General features: G+C 43.1%; 1 protein-coding gene across 1 annotated transcript in view; it reads left to right on the forward strand.

Annotated features, from left to right (window-relative positions):
- Positions 1-19,421, forward strand: part of PEPD (peptidase D) — a 1,156,120-nt gene that overhangs the window by 1,097,951 nt on the left and 38,748 nt on the right. The window contains exon 14 of the mRNA XM_069639310.1: positions 15,474-15,665. Coding sequence (XP_069495411.1) covers positions 15,474-15,665 — 192 coding nt within the window. The remainder of the gene's footprint in view (positions 1-15,473; positions 15,666-19,421) is intronic.

The raw sequence follows: 19,421 nt of genomic DNA on the forward strand, positions 1-19,421 counted from the left end.
GCAATGTGGTGCATTGGCATGGGTTGAAATATCCCCCAGTCTTTGACTACAGCTCATATATAAGGCCTTTATTAGAAGCTCTAAAGAAAGCACAGGCAACGCAAGAGAAAATTGTTTGGACTGAGGAGATGGAAGAAGGGTTTGAGGAATTGAAAAAGGCAATTTGCACAGCTCCAGTTTTAGGGATTCCTAATTATGCCGAGGAATTCTTTTTATTCTTGCATAATGATGGTACCATTATGACAGCAGTCGTCACACAGAGAACCACATTTGTGTACAAGCCATTTGCATATTACAGTGGGATTTTGGACCCAGTAATGGGTGGTCATTTTCTGTGCAAACAATCTTTGGCAGCTGTCGCGTTCGCCATTGAGAAGGGTGCAAGCATAGTGATGGGTTGCTCTGTGACGTTTGTTGAGCATGCCTTATTTGCCATCTTGGAGAAACCGAAAGGAACGTTGACTTCTCAAAGGGCTTCAGCCTACGAGGTAGTCATTTCAAATCTGGCGATTAAAATAATTCGATGCAAACTAGTGAATCCTGCCATGTTTGTTGCTGAACCACTGGCAGAGGATGAGCATGTGCATGACTGTTCGAACTATGAAGAGTTCTATGATGACATTCCTAAGATAAAAGAAAATGCTTTTGACAGGGGGAGAAATTGTTTTTATTGATGGTTCTTCATGGATCGATCAAAATGATGAGCAGAGATATACAGGTGCCGCTGTGATAAAGCACACGGCCAATGGGGAGTTTGAAACATTGGTAAGTGCACGACTACTTTCTCACTATTCAGCACAGGCTGCAGAGTTAGTGGCGCTGATAGTCGTGCTCAAGAATCATGCAGACCAGGAAGTAACGGTGTACAGTGACTCTGCCTATGTGACGTCGACGGTAAACACAGGATTAGAATGTTGGAAAAGGAAGGGCTACCTCCGAGCGGATGGCACTTCAGTGCAGCATGCTGCTTTATTGGACTGGCTTACTAAGGCACTACAACTCCCAGTAGCCATTGCAGTTGTTAAATGTGCGGCTCACACTAAAAGGACAGACTTTATCTCACGTGGAAATCAAGCAGCAGACAAAGAAGCCAAACCACTGCATGTTCAGAAATGACCATTTCTTTTGATACACCTAATGTAAATGAAAAATAGTGGTGATGATGAGTGTGTCTGAATTCTATAGTAATCCTTCGAAGACACAATTACTAGAGGTCCAGGGGGAAGCACCACAAGATGAGAAGGATCTGTGGACGCGAAGAGGGTGTTCTTTAAATACCTCTGGAGCATTGCGGTGATATGACAGCACTGGTAAACCAGTTATGCCTGTAGCCTTATTAAGAGTGGCAATGGAACAGCTACATTACCCTGTGCACCCAACTAGAGAAAACCTTGCTGCAAATATTACAGAGGAATGGTTTGTGCTAAATTTGTTACAACACGTTGCATTCTATGTAGTGAATTGCATCGTTTGCCAAAAATTCACCGCTGGGCACACACTGCGCACAGTTAGAGGAGTTATCCGAGACTAAAGGCCCCTTTCAGCATTTGCATATCGACTGTCAATATACTTCAAGTATGTAATGGATATAGATACGATTGTAGTAGTGTGTCCCTTTTCACGATGGATTGAAGCTGGTCCGTGTACACACCCAGATTCCACCTGTGCAGCAAAATTCTTAGTACGAGAAGTATTTCCTAGATGGGGAATATGTGAAGTATTAAGATCAGATAATGGTCCTCATTTTGTGAAGCAAATCTTTGAACAGATTAGCTTGTTGCTTGGTATAAAGCACAAGTTTTCTTTGGCTTATCATCCTCAAGAAAATAGGATCTGTGAGAGTCTCAACGGCTTGCTTAAAGAAAGAATAGCCAAATTGAAGCTTACCTTGAAGAAAGGGTGGTTGCGTTGCCTACCACTGGCATTATATGCTTTGAGAAACAAACCAAGTTCGGACCACCATCTTAACCCCCATGAAATAGTGACAGGGAGGCGAATGAGGACACCCCTCACACCTACATCCAGAGTTAGAAGTGATGCCCAGTCAACGTCACAACTGTTTGGAATGGAGTTACGTGACTACCTTACTTGTATGACTTCAAGTATCTCTGTCATTTCAGATCAACTACGGCGAAATGGGTGTGGAGTATTACAGAGCACAGAAGGAGATGCTTCAACAAATGGATTTCAAGACCTATGTATTCCTAAAGTGCTCCCCGAGATGCGATCCTAATTCTCAACCATATGAGAAAGAAGTGGGACGAGTCCCCTTTCAACGATCCTTTTATCATAGAGGACGTCATGCCGTCTGCAGTCAAAGTGCAGGGCAGACGTGCTTGGACTTTTCTGGGAAACATAAAGAACTATGCTGGAGAGACCCCTTCACCCTCGCACCCTTTGAAAGCAAGCATCGGGGAAGAACCTCAGCACGTGCAGACTAGGTCTATTACTAGGAAGAAGGATGCAGAAGCTGTCGAGTAAAGATAGTTTATTGGACTGTGGCTTATTTTTTAACATTCTTTTCAGTCATTTGGGGAAGAGTTAAGGGAAGATATCTATTCATGAGTCACAGGAATTTGTGTGACATTGGACTGAGGCATGCTTAAGCCTTGATAAGAAGAAAAATATGCCAGATCTTGATTTTGTTTTCGACAACTGGAAGAGGGTACAATACCCTGATTCATTTCTCACTAAGTTCCTGTTTGGATTTGCCCAAAGTGGCACCCAATGACAACGTTTCACGGATCATATTTGAAGTTTTTCTTTTTGTGTTACGCGCATATCCTCCAGTTGTGGGGAGAACTACTCACGTTCACGTTTTCCTGCAAGATCCTAAGAATGGTCCGATCGTAAGGCGATTGCTCACAGCAATTATTGAGCAAGTTCTGCAGCTTTCTGAATACAGTGGGGAAGGTGCAAAAGCCCCTTTCAGCTGATAACTCGCACAGACTGGTCAGCCTTGTTTTTTACTACTGGATTGAAGAATGGCCACAGCTTGTTAATAGACACACAGATGTCTGCACCTTTCTAAGGGACCCGAGAAATAATGCAGCATTGAATGAGATTTTGAGACCCATTATAGTACAAGTAAATACTTATTCTGAGAGAACTCTGAGATCGGAATGAAAGAAAATCCTCATGTCGTCTGGTGAAAGGCCGATTCAAGGGATCCACTGGGAATTCGTGTTCATTGTCCAATAAGCAGTCAGCCGATCGAAGAAGTTTGAGTGAGATCAGCAGTTTCCAAAACCAGTACATAATGTTGCCATATTAAAGGTTTATTTTTTCCTTCCTTAGGCAATATAAAACGGGCAGCATTAGTAGCACTATCATCATGCCAGATCCACAGAGACGTCCCCGGTGTGTAAAAAATCGATGCATCACATTCTCATACCTCTGTGTCATTTATGCTTGCATTCTGTTCATAATACTGCTTTCACTCACTGTGCGTACATCCTATTACATAAATGTACATGGAGCAAAAACTCATGAGAATCTTTCCAAGCAGAAGGAAGGTATAAATGTGGCAACTACTGGGCAAACAAGACCCTTTGTAGTTATCCCTATTCCATAGAATGAAGAATCATTTAAGTCTGAGGTAAATGTTACTGACAGTCAGTCACATGCTAAGTGTTTTAGAGATTATTTTTTGGACGCCAGAGACAGGCTTTACAAGTGAAACCAAAGAAATCGGTGTTGAAAGGTTAACCTACTCAGTTAATGCATGCACATACATCTAGTCCACTGACAAATGTTCCTATGATTGGTCCAGTTAGAAGAAACTATGCTGGTACACTTTACGAAATAATGGTAGAAGGTCACAAGAGAAAATGAGACCTAAGAGAGATACCAGGGAGGATGACTTTGAGCTAAATGATTACCTGGATAGTACAGCACATTTGGGAAACAACATATGGTATCAACATATGAGGGAAGTAGTAAGAAGAACCTCAAAGGAGGAATGCTTTTTATGTGCACTCCTGCCTTATAGTATGGGGAAGTCTAAGATCTTCATAGCTATTGAAATAGACGTCAAGACAGCACATTCTTTCCCACATAGCACTTTGCCGAACAAGAGGCCAGTTTATGGGTCAAGATGCTTACCTCAAATGGGCAACCGAATGGACAGATCCAGATGAAGATGATTATGTGCTAGACTCTAAGAGAAGAAACAGAGCTCACACCAAGAATCATGTGATCAGGTACGAGAAGCCTGGAGTAAAAGGAGCCGGAATCAGATGGGGAAGTAAACAAAAGACTGGAGAGTCCAGGAAAATCTGCAGAAGAAATTTGTAGATGGAAGAACAGTGGCCAAATGCAGATCTGGGGATCAGTACTATCACTAGATGGATGGGAAGAAGGAGTGGTGATCTGCAGAGCCTGGGTGGTCATTGGTTGTTACAAACCAGCCATTGACATAGTGCAGAATGGCTGGAAGCCACTATGGCTAAGACTTGCTAAAATACTGACCTAGGTCGAAGACTGGGAGGACCTCTGCAGATGGTGCCTTTGGGGAGTGCAAAGCTGTGCTTCAGAAATAATGGCACAAGAAAAATTGGAGAGAATCAGAACTGTGGTTAAATCTTTGATGTAACACGAATGATACTTGGAACAGCAGTTATCATTGATCACTATTGGACGTGTGGATCCAAAGCATATATGAGGTTACCCAAGGATTGGGGAGGACATTGCTCATTAGTGAATGTTCATGTTCCAGCACTGGTGATTCTGAAAGGTTACCTAAACCTTGACAGTTTTTTCCGAAAGCAGATGCTCACCTGAGAAAGTAGAGATCTGTGGAGCTGATGAGAAGAATAAAGGTAGAGCACTATTTCTCAGCAAAATCTATAGAAGCTTTTGATGCTATTCCCTATGAGCACAGACTATTTAGCCAGACAGCTTCAGTGTTTTCATGGATCTTCATGCCGAGTGTCCAGGTTGGAACAAATACTTAATGGCTGCAGATTAGAAGATGGGAATTGCTGTAGACAATCAACACTACCATAAAGGGATTCAATGCCATCAGAGAGGAGCTGAGAGCCATACGACTGATGACTCTTCAGAACAGATATGTCTTGGACATGACCAAAACAATGGATGGAGGTCTTTGTGCAAAAATCGGAGAATCATGTTGCACATTCATACCTTCTCATGATGTCGAGAATGGAACCTTGACAGAGGCCATAGGTATGTTGACAAAGCTCCACGGCCAGATGATCGATGAAGTAGAAGACATTACTGATGACAGCTGGTTTGGATCACTCTTCTCTTGGGTTCCGCAATGGATGGCAGACATTCTTAGTTCCTTGGAGCCCTGATACTAATGATATTCCTTGGATTCTGTGTGATCAAGATAATAATCTCCCAATGCAAGAAAACAGCCAAAAAAGCCATTGGGATTGGGATGAAGATTATGATCGATGTCGAACCAGGATGGAGGGCAAGTACTTGACAGATGAAGAAATCAAAGACTTTGTGAAGGCCAGTATCCATGCACCTGACGGGACAAAGTTCCTGTATCTAAAGAATCATAAGAAGTATGTGGCAAGATGGATTTATTGCAGTCCAAGTGGACAGTGCAGGCTCATGACATGGAACAAAGATGCGCATGTGAAATCAGCAGTATGACTGAAGGGAGTCGTAAAGATATTGGTCCCAAGAAAGCTCTTCTTCAAACCAAGAAATCTGGATGTGAAGGATGATGAGAGAGTGTTCGATAAATCGCCCAGTGGGGGGAGTGTAGAGGAGGAGCAAGTGCCCCCACCTCAACCACCTCACCCATATTGCCTATATGTTGGGAGCCCGGATGCGAAAACCGTGCAGTACAAGTGTGTATAACGATACCTAGGAGAATTCTGGAGGCAAGGTTTCCATTGAAAAAACCGTACCTGCATACAAGAAAAAATGATGGACTTTTGAATGAAATCCCAGAAGAAGCAGAGCAAATGAATGTCAAAGACGAATGGTGACGTCACACACAGCTGAGCTGACGTACATGGAAAAGATGCAGAGATTAGAGAATGCAGAATCCTGTTCAGAAGACATGGAAAAAACAAGGAAGACGTCAGAGGTTTATTAAAAAATACTATTTTAAAGACTGTGAAAGCTCAAAATAATGGTCTTCCGTCACATGGAAGGATAAAGTTGGACGAGCAAGATGCTCACACCTACGCATGAGGGCAGAGCGTGCCTTCACTCCCCTGAATTCTCCAAAGTACAGAACAAACTCAAGGCCGAGCTTCAAAGTCTAATTGACTAAGCAGACCATTGAGGTGATGATGGATTGATGGGCTAATCGGCAGGACGCGATGGTTAAGACGAGCTCACCAGCACCTGAAAGGCCAGCCTGCATGCTGCTAGTGGAAAAGTACTGACGAAGGTTTAGAGTGCCAACCAATTGTAGGGGACAGCGTAATCCAGGGTCCTATAGTTTGTGTAGCCAATGGGACGTTGTGTATTTAGTGACATTCATAGTGGTCATTTTAAGGGGGGCTTAGTTGCCTCACCTGATGTTAAGAAACCAATTACTTTCACTCACTGTCCCATACTAGTATAGAACGTATACTTAGATGTTCACTAAGAGCCTATCACAATTGCCACTAGGTTTTTGTAGTTTGCCGCGTAGGATGAGGTTGATAGTGACGTAGGTCAACGTCAATGATAACGAGTTTGTGATCTATAAGCTCCGGATTTTATGAAACTACTTGAGTAAGAGGATCAAGCGAATTTGTTGATGTTCGTTGTACTCCCTGTTTTATATAATTGTTAATAAAACAGTTACCTTTTTGTCAACTACCCGAGTCGTTTTGATTATTGATGTATGAATAAAATCTGCATCCCCATCCATCTCCAGGGTAATTGCATCTCATCTTAAAGGGCTGAAGTTATTCAGTTCACTGTTAAGAGTTGTGGATGTATTATGCACACTAATGTAAAACCACACACACAAGGTCTCTCAAGAGACAGATGGCAACGTAATACAGATCTTTCCCCCTCCACAAGTCACTGAACTATCTTTCTAGGTCATTTGCTATGCAGTTTAAAACGCCTTACTCTCCTGTAAAGCGTAGCTGACACACATCAGACAAGGAGGCGCTCATTTTCCGCTAAAGCCTACAACCTCATACATTTTTCTACCTAAAACAGAATCATGGTAATTGGAGGTTGTCGCATTTGATTCCTGAATTCCCAAGATACAAAACATGTTCTGTTTAGGTGACTTTTCATAGAATGTTCTTTGGATTTTCTCATGGGAGGGACTTGTGCAGTGACAGCATGCCATTAGATATTTGGGAATTAAAGGGTCCTCATCTTTATAAGAATAATAATACTGGATCTCTCCCAATGGGGTCACCACTTCCCCTTGACAGCCATCTCCTCCCATGTGCTCCTCACTCATATCACCCCCAGGATTAGGATCAGGTAGCGCCAGCCTTCCCCTGGCTTAAATGGGAGAAGATTGTATGTTTGGGTTCAGTGATGACTCCGCAGGATTCATCACAGGAGTTTCAGGGGTATTTGAGGGAACTAACAAAGACTATAAAAGTTTCCCATCACCATATTGTAATATATATGTTTATGTTGTATATGTTGTTTCTCTTTGCAGTTTTGATATTGTTTCTTTGTGGTTATTTTATATGGAGGGAGGATATAAAGGGGTGGTGGTATAGATATGAAAAGGAGAATGGCACGAGCTAGGAGGGAAACTAAGGCTGAGGTAGAAGAGAATTTAATATAATCAGTATAAGAGATTGATATTGGACACTGTTGCTGATGTGCACCACCACGAGTCGGACAATATGTGATATAATCACATGCCTGAAATGGGGAGGAAGAGGTCGAAAGAGAGCAGCTATGTATGCTCTTTGATATCTCATGCAACAGGCGCGGCCAAGTTGTTTGTACCTGAAGAAATGCTGCCTCTTATAGCCCAGTGCTTCGTACATCTGGTCCTGTGCAGGTACATATAATTATTTATATTATATTAATTATATTGTAATTATATAAAATTATAGCAGTAAGGCAAGGTAAAAGGTCACTTACCCCTCCAACTTCTGACAGTCCCTGCAACTGCACTTTGCCTTGCACTTGTCTGCCTGCACTCCATGTGGCTTCAGGAAAGCCTACCGCAGGAAAGCAGCAAACTACCTGCTAGAACTACACGTTTCCTTGCACTCTCCTATAAGCATACATATAGCTTCCCTCCGGCTTTGCGGGCCTTTGAACTCAAGTGCAGCTATACATTTCCCTACTATTTCAGTGGGAACTTCTCCATACGCGTTGGCTTCTATCATGATCTGCAACTACAGCACTTGAACTTGGCAGTCTAGATTTGCATGCTGATTAGCTAGTAATCATCTCCACTGTCCACCAGTATATTGATCTTAACTCCTTTGATCTTGACCAACAATTGGGGTTTCCTCCTCTTGTTACTCCAAAGGACAGTGCTCACCACTGTGTATATGTCCTCATTAGTCTCCTGTTCAACTCCTTGTTACAGTAAACTGATACTACTTGTATTCCTCCAGGTATTTCTCTAAAATTCTTACAGCGCCTATCCAGATGACCCTTCCTTCTCTGTAGCTATGTATATGGCCATGCATTCCTTGCAATTCGCAAAAACGTGAGTGGTGCCACAGAGGAAGCATCGCCTACCATTAGCTCCATGCACTTCTTCTCTTTTCACTGGTGTGAATATTCTTAAGTCTTCTTTGTAGCCTCAACTATGCCACTTATTTTCCCTGCTTCATCAAGTCTGCCACTGTTCTGGTCTTCACCTCCCCCCTGGTCCTTTCATCATTCCATCACTGGACCATCCGGTTTGGTGACAGCACTCTTTTTACCAGTCACCTTTGTTTCAATATCTAGTTGTCCTTGATGCAGTTCTTAGTATGTTCCGCTGTTTTTACTATCTCCAAAGCCCTTTCCAGGGGTAGAACTTTCTCACACTGTCCCTCTTTCTGGCAGTGACCAAAGTCACGCCTTAGGGCCAGCCCATGTAATGGCATTACAAACTCTTCAATGGTCTCGCCCTTTCCATGTTATTGTGTGGCAAAATTATACTATGCTAAAAAAATTCTCTGACCGCAAAATGTTTGTCTAGTTTGGCTATGCGGATTTCCAATGAATTCATCACTTGTCCACCCTCAGCCATCTGTGGTTCAGGCAGTCTCTGGAATACATCTTACCCAGCAAGGCCCACGCAATGAAATAGTAAGCAATCCTTTCTCTCATTCGAGTAGTTTGTACTGTAGATGCCTTACACACACTTCAGGAAGGGGTCCTTCCAATCTTTCCAGTCTTTCCACTTGGTAGCGGATTTGCCATGGTAAGGGCAGGAACAAATGTACCTAATACCAGGGAAGACAGCCTTCATCTTTGCATCCACTATTGTCACGAAACGGGCGCTTTAGGTGTCAGTAAGGTGTTAACTGCTTTCCTCACATGAACGCCATATTGCTAATAATTGTAGCATTGTCAGAGAATGGTATGTCGCATCGCTTCTTTGCTCAGTCCCGCCCTAACCAGTAGGAAAAAGAGCAGCCCACCTTGTTTGGGTTGTTAGGGGTCAGAAGTGTTTCTTCATTAGTTAGCATTGGTCCCAGCCTTTCCACCTTCCTGCACAGTCCTTACTGCGGTTTGCCGAGCTGCCTCTGCTCTTCTCAGCTCATCGCCAGTGTTATGTAGCGAGACACTGTGAAGACAGAAATACTCCTTTTCACATCACAGGGGGGGAACTTGAATACTTTATTCAGGATAGTATCCGACGATATATCCTTATGACAATAGATCCTTTGCTGCCCTCTCTTTCCCCAGACCAACCCCCCACTCTTTTCACATTCTTCCACCCCCCTTGATCATCCATGTCCTCACAATACCCCAAGATCAGAGTACGAAAGCACTGTTTGACGTGTGAGTGAGCAGCCAGGGGTAAAGGGAGTGGGGGTAACCAGTGTACTAATGGAGGACAAGGAAAAGTTAACAGCCTCAGTCAGGCCGTGATGGAACCCCCACTCTTAAGTCTGCATATGTGGAGTATTATCCTACCTTTTTATTTAGCTCTACAAATCCATTTTAGATTCTTGTCTGCAGTTCTCCATGGTCGCTTAGAGATTACTCTTTGCCATTGTACAAGCCTTCTTGGGGTCACCTTTGTAAGGCCTGGTTACTCCATTGCCTGGAGAAATAGTTTGAAATGATTAAATAAGTGATTCATTATATATAGCAAAATGTAACACATTTATTATTTAGATTGTTGTTTTTCGCAGTAATTCAAGTATGCCAAGAAATTGCACATCAGCCTGCTTTGATTTTTTTCTCATCACCATGCAGGAGTCCAAAAACCAACTAGGGCCATTATAGAAGGGGTTCATTTTTTATTCTCTCACTTTTAACTCTCTCCATAGACTAACCCCAACTTTTCCACTTACAGTCTGTACCAATAAGAATGGGCTTCTTTGATACACCTAATTTGTTTATGAACTGTTATTTAGTCCACACTATTGTTGAAAGCAGGCTTTATCGTCTAATAAGGGGCCGCTGGTCCACTGTAATGGGCTGAGTGAAGGAAAGCAATTACCGAAGGTGGCAGGATGTTATCAGATGATATACCCCGCCACAAAGGCTGTTGTACCCGTTTCCACCCGCAGCTGGTGCAAAAAATCAGGGAGGAATGAAAAAAGGAGGGTCAAAGCTCATGGGAACTGTGCATTTGGGTTGTGGGGTCTGCAGTGCTGGTAGTGAGGCGAGGTCAGGCGGGCAAGGCATTGACATTGTAAGATTAGCGGTGAGTGCATGGGGCTGAATCAGAGAGGGAGCAGTGGAATATGCAGCAAATGCAGCCAAGAGGGTGAGGTGAGAAAGAGAGAAGCTGGGCATAGAGGAGACAGTGCTTTGTTTGTTTATTTATTTATTATGCGCACAGAACCCAAGGGTATCTGGTCCAATTGCAGGTTACATAGTTTCCGGTTACAGGAGGAATAGAAGAGGCAAGAAACACAAATGCAATAATTTACAAGGTTACATAAGTTACAAGAAGAAGACAGCAGGAAAGAACATATGCAATAATTACAGTAGATTACAGGCATGTACAACTTTTTCATGAAGAGATCTACAATGGGTCCCAATACTATAATCATTATACATCAGTGGAGAGGAGCCAGGATTTTGTATTCCTCCTGATGCTAGAGTAGGAAGATTCTGCTCTTAGGTCAACTGGAAGTGAGTTCCATAGTTTACAGGCCATAACTGGAAATCTACTTCCAGCTTTTTGTGATTTACATCTTGGTACATTCAGGTAGTGTAGATGTGCCATTCTGGTGGGGCTCTTATAGTGCAATTATCAAGTAATGATTGAATCCAGACTGTGGCTTCCTGGGAGAAGTGTTAGATGGTTGCAAAGGGCCTTGTGCTTAACCTTGTGCTTAACTAAGTCGAATGCAGCTGAGAGATCTAAAAGGAGGAGGAGAGCGAGTTTCCCATTGTCCTTTAGATTGTCCATTTGATTCTTCATGTCTAATAAGGCCGATTCAGTTCCGTGTTTAGATCGAAAGCCAGATTGACGCAGACCTAGGAGATTGTTGGTTTCCAGGCAAGACTGAATCTGGAGATAGGCGGCTCGATCTAAGATTTGAGAAGGAACGGGACAGTAGTTATAAGCCTGTAATTGGTTGGTATGTTGGGATCTGACTTGTTTTTTTTTTTTAGGAGTGGGAGGGCCCATGCGACTTTTAGATTAGCAGGGAAAGTGCATGAGTAGAATGAAGCGTGAATGAAGGTGGTGATGAAGAATGCTAATTCTCGAGCTACCTCTTTTAATATGGGTACAGGGCAGGAACCTCCTTGGCATCTGGAAGGTTTTAGTGAGGCTATTATTTGCACAACTTCTTGTGTGGAGATGGGAGAATTTGGAACGGTTGCATGGTTTCGTCTGAATTAGGTGTGAGTGGGAAGATCCTTAGAAAGATTAAGTTTCTTGTTTTCAATTTTCACTTTTAGGGTGTTAAAAAGCTCTCTAGTACTTGAGTTAACTTTGCTGATCCTATTATTTTTTTGTTTGGGCTATTGCCTTTTTTTATTGTTTAGATATGGTAGTACATTTTTCTTTGTTGGCATCCGTTGGGCTGGTCTTCCAACAGGTTTCTGCACTTCTTTTCTCGTTTCGTAAGACTTTGAGGTCAGGCGTAAACCAAGAATTAAGGTGTGCTAGAGGTTTCTCTTTACACATTTTTAAGGGTGCTAACTTGTCAATTGCTAGATTGATCGTATTGTTTTACAGTTAGACAAAAGCAGTTGGGTCTGGGCTAGTGATTTTAGGTTTTGTGATGAGGTGGAGTAGTGGCAGTAAACTGTCCACGGTGACGTTGCACTTATTTCTAGTGAATGTGGTGCGAGGGGGCATGCGGTTAGCGGTAGGTTGTGACATGGCTGGTAGTGAGAAAGTGATCAGATGATGGTCAATCCAAGCACATTGTTAATTAGCTGTAATATCGGTATTGCAATTGAGGTCAGCAAGCCAATCTAAATGTCTTCCTTTATTATGTGTTGGCATATTGATACAGTGAGTGAAGCCAAGTTCTGTGATGGTGTTTGCCAGGGTGAAAGCGTTATTGTTATTCGGGGTCATTAAGGCCAAGGTTGAAATCACCTAGAAGCATAATCTGGGAGCATGATTTTGTGTTGGTGGTAAGTAGAGAGGTGCTACCTTCCTCGAAGGATGATATTGGCCAGGGAGGTTGGTATATAAAATGCAAGGTTATGGTAAGTGCTGTTGAGAGTGGCAATTTAACTGTAAGGAGTTCTCCAGAGGGGAATGTGAATTGAGGGAGTACTCTGAGACCTAGATTGGTTCTGGTGATGAAAGCAATATCTCCTCCCTGGGCTGTTTCTCTAGCTGACTTAGTTGTTGGGTACTGCTAGTGACAGAGAGGGACCTGCTGCGGCATGCAGTCAAGTTTCTGTTATTGCTACGAAGTCTAATTGGTTGGCGATAATTAGGTCTGCAATGTCTAAGGCATGGCCTACCATAGACCTGGCGTTTATCAATGCCCCTTTGATATGATATAGGTTGATATCAGGATTGGCAGGCAGGGGGGGAGATAGTATTTTTACAATAGTTCTTGATTTTAGTGTTGGACCTAGTTTTTGTTCTATTAGTCGGTACCGGTGGAAGATTTTTTTGGTAGGTATTATAGTTGGTGGGTAATTGATGGTCAGGGTTTAGTCTCGATCCAAGCCTAATGTTTCTTAAAATGGTCGAGCAAGGTTGATTAGGGGTGGGTCTGGTAGCGTAGCGTTTAATCCATTGGGCAGGGGAGAGTGGGGAGTACTGACTAGTTGTAGAGTTGTTCACCTGAGTACGGATAGGTGAGTCTGGGGGAGTACTGTGCACATAGTTAGAGAGAACCCAGGTTTATGCAGAGATGACATTCTAGTATAGGCTGTTGTACTTTGGCAGAATGCTAGATAGGATTACCCAGATTAATGTGATTAATGGTATTACTGGTATAGATAATATTGTACGCATCTGGAGGTTAGAATGTCCAACGGTCAGAGGATGGTACATGACTCGTGGTGTCAGTTTAGCATGCATATAGGACTATGGTTAGACACAGAATAGTTAGCAAACAGTCTCCTACACGAGTGGGTGGTGTTTACTAAAGGATACTGTACATGGAAAGCAGAGTATAAAGCACAGGTTACACACACACACTAGTAGTTAGCAGACACATGTGTCGAGAACCATTTAGAGGCAAGCTAGGAATCTCAGGTGCTTAATATATTGTATTGAGTGTTGGTATAACATAAGCTCTAGGTAGTAACTAATGAGAATGAGATATGGAACTGTGTGGCATTTACATATAGGGCCTCATTACGAGTTTGGAGGCAGCCATGGTGCTATTAGCACCATGGCTGCCTCCAAACCGGGCTCCATTACCGTGTTCCTGCAATGGGGACTTACGGGGTCATTCAAACATAGGAGGACCCGGTAATTGGTCCTTGCAGGAACCATTCCCCATTCCCATTTGAGCCCCCATAGGGCTCAATGGGGAGGGAGGTAACAACGAGCACATTACAAGTGTCCCGTTGTTACCTCCCTCTTCCCCTCGCGAGACCCGGAAAAGGAAACCTCTTAATCGGCGCTCCCGTAATGAAGGGGGCCGGTCCCGTACCGGCCCCCTTCATTACGGGAGCGCCAGGGTTATAATGAGGCCCCTAGAGTTCCATTTGGGTCCATGAATGGCAGGTAGTGACAGTATGTTAAGTGGAAGGCACTATGCTATAAGGTCAGCAAATTAACAGTAATATATGCAACATTCTGAGATTAGAGAGATTAGCTAGCACATAGAAGGTGGTGCCATACATAAGTAGTGCATGCTGCATGGATAAGCGGCAATCTGGCAGGTAGGAGCGTGAAGGCAGTCGGCATGGCAGCTAATTAGAACGCCATCTTGTTCTGGCAGAAAATAGCCTTGTTCTTCACTACCCTTCATTTGATTAACGTTCGGGAGATGTTATGTTACATTATTTTACTTGCTTTTATACAGCACACTGTTGTTATTTGAATGATCTCTTGGTTTGATGCGATCCTGTGATGTACTTCTACCTGTCGTCCATCCAAGTTTTACTGTTATGTAAAGTAATTCCTGTTCAGAAGAATATTGAGCAAGCAACTGGACTGAGACTGTGTTCCCACCTGGAGTTTAGTATTAAAAAGCAGAATCCTAGAGCAGCAAAGCACCATAGGACACACTTTACACTTTTACCTGCGTTCTACAAATCTGGAGATGGCCTCCAGGGGTGGATCTAAGGAATGCATTGCCTGTTGGCTACAGGATAACTGACTGAGAGAACACGAACGTGAATGCAGTTTCTGTTTTTCTATGAAACTGCGTAATGTTAGTTACTGAGGATTCCCAGCCTGACTGGGAATATTCTCACCGCATGTGGAGGATACCAATGCTGGAGAACCAGAGTTCCAGATTAAGTAACTTAATCTATTTGAAAGTAGACATATGATTCGCTTAAAAACATGGATGGTTTTATGGTCGCATTTGGCTCATGTTCCATAATCGCTACTAAAATATAGTTACAGATTTGATTTCCATAATGTAGGCTGAGAATCGCATACCCTGCACTTGTCAAAATATGTTTGACTGTTGAACATCTTTGATGGAACTATGTCTTTGAAAGAATGACATACTTTATATGTTGTCTTTCAAGGTTTAGAGCTTAATAGATGTGATTGCACAGTGAAAACTTGAATCGCAACATTTACTTTGTGGATCTTGGTTATGGGGGTAAAGGCCTTCTTTTAGGGTGCCTTCAGGGGAATGTCAAATGTGGATGGGCATTAGGTACATTCTTTTTCTTTTGTACTTTCCAATGGGTGATTTTTTTCTCCCTTGACTTTATCCACCATAACCTTGAAATTCTTTGGTATTCCATCATTCTAAATTTATGATTTCTTTTAGGGCACTGAACGCAGTGGCAAACCTGGTCTTAAAAGTCTGCGCATTGCACGTGATCTCCAGGAAGGCATGGTGCTAACTATTGAGCCCGGCATTTACTTCATTGATCACGTACTGGACCAGGCACTGGCAGACCCTGCACAATCCTGTTTCATTAACAATGACGTGCTTCAGCGCTTCAGAGGATTTGGTGGGGTGAGTAATAGCTTAGTGGTTTAATGACATTGTTAATGATACGTTACTCTTGTGTCCCATCCCCTCTTCCCACAGATTGAATGGAAGAGGAGTGAAGCTATGTTTGTACAACATGATGTAAACTACTAACTTCTTTTGGTTTCCTGGGAAGAGAACCTACCTGCATCAAATGCATCTGCTCAAAATGCTTGCTGGATTTCTTACCACTGACTGCCTTTTTTTAAACTAATCTACTCAATGAACATTGGCCTTCATGTATACTCTTTCTTTTATAAACAGTGTTCCAATGTTTGTGTTTAGGAGTTGTTCTCTTGCTTACTACTTTCCCTAGACTTTCACTGGTTCGCAAGGTCACTAACATAAAGTAACGTGTATTTTTGTTGGACTTCAGAGCACACAATTGTTAGAATCCCATAGGACCCTGTCCCTTCACCTCACTATATTACTAATTTATTATGGTGAAAACAAGATGGTGTTCGATTGGTGCACCCTCACAGTTTCTAGGGTATAGAGAAGGAAGGCAAGTAGACCTGTTTTGATGCAGAGCCTCAATGATCTGTCCTTTACTTCGAAACTACCTGGAATAAGAAAAGATCGCTGCAGTGTAGGGTGTCATCCATTTGGACTAAGATTGGATCTTGTCATTCAAATGCACTCTCTGTTCCCAGGTGTCCGGGTGTGAGTGTACTCCCTCCCTTGTCTCGTTCATCATGCTGACGCAGCCTTGCCATCCCCTACCGTCCCCAACACATTGGGGCAGGATTCGCACAGATGAAGATTCAGCAGGGCATGTTATGGTGCCATGCTTTTATGGCTGATACATTGATCTGTTCAAAAAGCACACCCACAAGCCTTCATCATATAGACAAAAGTCATCCATCTCTTTAAAAGCCCTCTAAACAATGTTCAATGTTGATTGCCCTTCCACTAAACTTGGTAAGTGATGTGTAATTTCATAAGACCCCTCTACACATGGAAATACATCATATGCTCCGTCTCCACAGCGGCTAGGAGGTTAATTATATTGCAGTATTGGAAAACATTGTTAAACTATATAGTCCCTCCTTCTGCCTCATGCAAATGCTAAGGCACTATTGACATTTTACATAATTCAAACATGGGAAAATAGAACACTTACTAAACAAGCTTCTGGCCTCCTGTAAAAGGTGATATTCAGGGAGTATGGCACATTCCAAGCAAGCATTAATGTTGATGCTGAGCCTCTAGATTATTAACCCGGGCCTGTTCATTGAGGTTATTGCATTTACAAGAATGTGGCTTCTTTCAGTGACAGAGGCAGGTTGGCGAACGGCTCCTAATGGGGCACCGGTCAATAACATTTTACCACTTGAGGGGGTACATCAGGATCTTAAAGAAGCCACAGTGGGGACGGCAACCCTCTCTAGCCCTTCCCCCTAGTTAATCCGATGTCTTCTTTCCTCCTGAGTGAAATCTGAGGTACTGTTATGCTATGTTACATTACCTAGCGTTCTAATGTGGACTGTTCTATGATTGATCTAGACGAGAGCGAGAATGGGTTAGATTAGAGGGAAGAGAGGGAAAATGAACGATAGTTTTGCTATTGTGTTGGTGCATTCCGACGAAGTACCCTCAGCTCTTGGTTGGTTCTGTTTTAGTTTTTTCTGTGTCTGGAGTAGAGGCATTTATGTCCAAAGGGGATCCTTGTGCGTTTGTGGTCCTAGGATGCATTGGCTGGGGGTGTGGTATATAAATTGGTTATGGAGGTGTAGTGTTTGGTTTGATGTTTTTGAAAGGGATTGTTAAATTGCCATATGTGAGTGGCGTAGTTGGTCTTCCTATAGTGCGCCTGAGTGTAAAAGTTGAAAATGATGGAGTGGGAAGATTACTGAATGGCCAGAAGGCAGTTTACCTGGCATCTGTGGTGATGTCCTGATGGGGGAACCCATTCAGGCATGGAGGCGTCCTAGTGTGGGGAAATATATCTGGCAATGAAAAGTGTGCAGCAAAGTGTTGAGAAAAGTTGAGATAGATAAGTCAGAAGACAGGAAAGAGGCACATCCTAGGAGGGATGATGCAGCAGTGGGCACGAAGTAGACATGACAATGTTTCCCATGGGACTGTATAGTGGGGATTCTAGTGAGGCCAGAGTTCTGTAAGAACCAACTTCATATCCTACAAGTTCCAGGCGCAATATTTGGTAGCTGTTCATAGGTATTTGTCTTCTTTGAATGTCTGAGATGAATCACAGCAAATCAGACATGTCTGCAGTACCTGGCTGCCAACTCACAGGGTGCAATTATTATTGAACATCTGCAAGCGTATACTGTGAGCCCTAACCAGAATGAGTGTTCAGGAGGGCGGAGTGACCTCTGACGGGCCCATGGGATCAGAGCTCACCCTCTAGTACCTTTAAGACGAGATAGCTGCACCTTGAGGTGGATGGGGTGCGGGATTCACTTACTCCAACACTAATCGATAAGGACAACTCAATGGTTTGGCAAAGGGAAGTCCGTTTAATGACCAGTACAAAAAACAGGGACACAATAGGAGATCGTCAGTGATGCAATCACCCGTCTCACTTCAACTCCCATTTCTTCATTCAGACAGCAATAGTTATAGCAAGTTCTCGTCATCATTGACGTGTAACACTCAAAAGTTTGTCATGCAAATCTATTGGTTGGAAAAGGTAACTTAAGCATAGCTACCATATCTGTATATGGTAACAGAGTGTGAGGATTGGCTAACTTCTTATTGGGTGGGCGTCTACGCCACTCCCTCTACATCATTCATGTCAGGCGTCACTAAAAGTACGACGTCTCATTGGTTCTACTAGCTATAGGACCCTTCATTATTTGGTCCATTGTGATTGGGTGGGTTACACCCCTAGGCACAAACCTCCACTTTAATTAGCAGCATGATCACCCAGGTGCGGTATGCCCCAAGATTCACCACGCCTCCCTTCCATCAATCAGCACTTTAGGGCTATGTGTCAATCAGTTGGCAGAGGATGGCCTCGAAAGTGTAGCTTCTTTTCAGGAGAAGTTATGGCATCCTCTGGTTTTTGGATGACCTCAGACGTTGGTACCTCTTCGCAATTGGCTGGTCACGTGTAAGTGCACTGTGAATCTGCTTTATTTTCCCTCTATTTGTGAATTTGATTCTTCCTTTAGCCTTGCCACCTGCCTGGGCCTCTTTATCTCGACCTTCACTGGCAGGCTGCTATGCTCTTAAGTTTTGATTCTTCGAAGTTGCCGCTCTCCTCCCTTCCGTAGGTTGACCTCAAATTCCCAGGCATGAGCTGCTTCTTACTAAGTTTTGATTCCGCCCCTTCGTCTGGCTTTGTGCTGGTATATGAATCCTGGCCTGTTTGACCCCTACCATTTTGGGCTTAATTCTGCTTTTGTCAAATGGAGTCGCACTTGTATAATGTGCTTCTTTGAGATAGATATATATGTGGCGCTTGCCGCTTTATTCTTCTACGCATAGCAAGCAGTACTGTTTCCTTAGCTTCTTACGTTCCAAGCCTATTTACAGGTGTTAGCTATTTGCATATTTTCATCCTACTTCATGGTTATGTTTCTTTATATTTCAACATCGTTTCATCTTCTAAGTCTATTCATTCATTATTCCTTCCATTTCCTCTTTGCGTGTAATTTTTTGATTGTCGTTTCATTCATCTGAACGTCTGTCCGGGACCTTGTGTCGTCATCATTCGTCTTCGATTACGGTCCTTTAGGTCTATTCGGGGACAGTTTGCAAGTAGTCGTCATTTCG

Source organism: Ambystoma mexicanum, chromosome 1q (assembly GCF_040938575.1).
Source record: "Ambystoma mexicanum isolate Mex_15411 chromosome 1q, UKY_AmexF1_1, whole genome shotgun sequence".
Lineage (NCBI taxonomy): Eukaryota > Metazoa > Chordata > Amphibia > Caudata > Ambystomatidae > Ambystoma > Ambystoma mexicanum.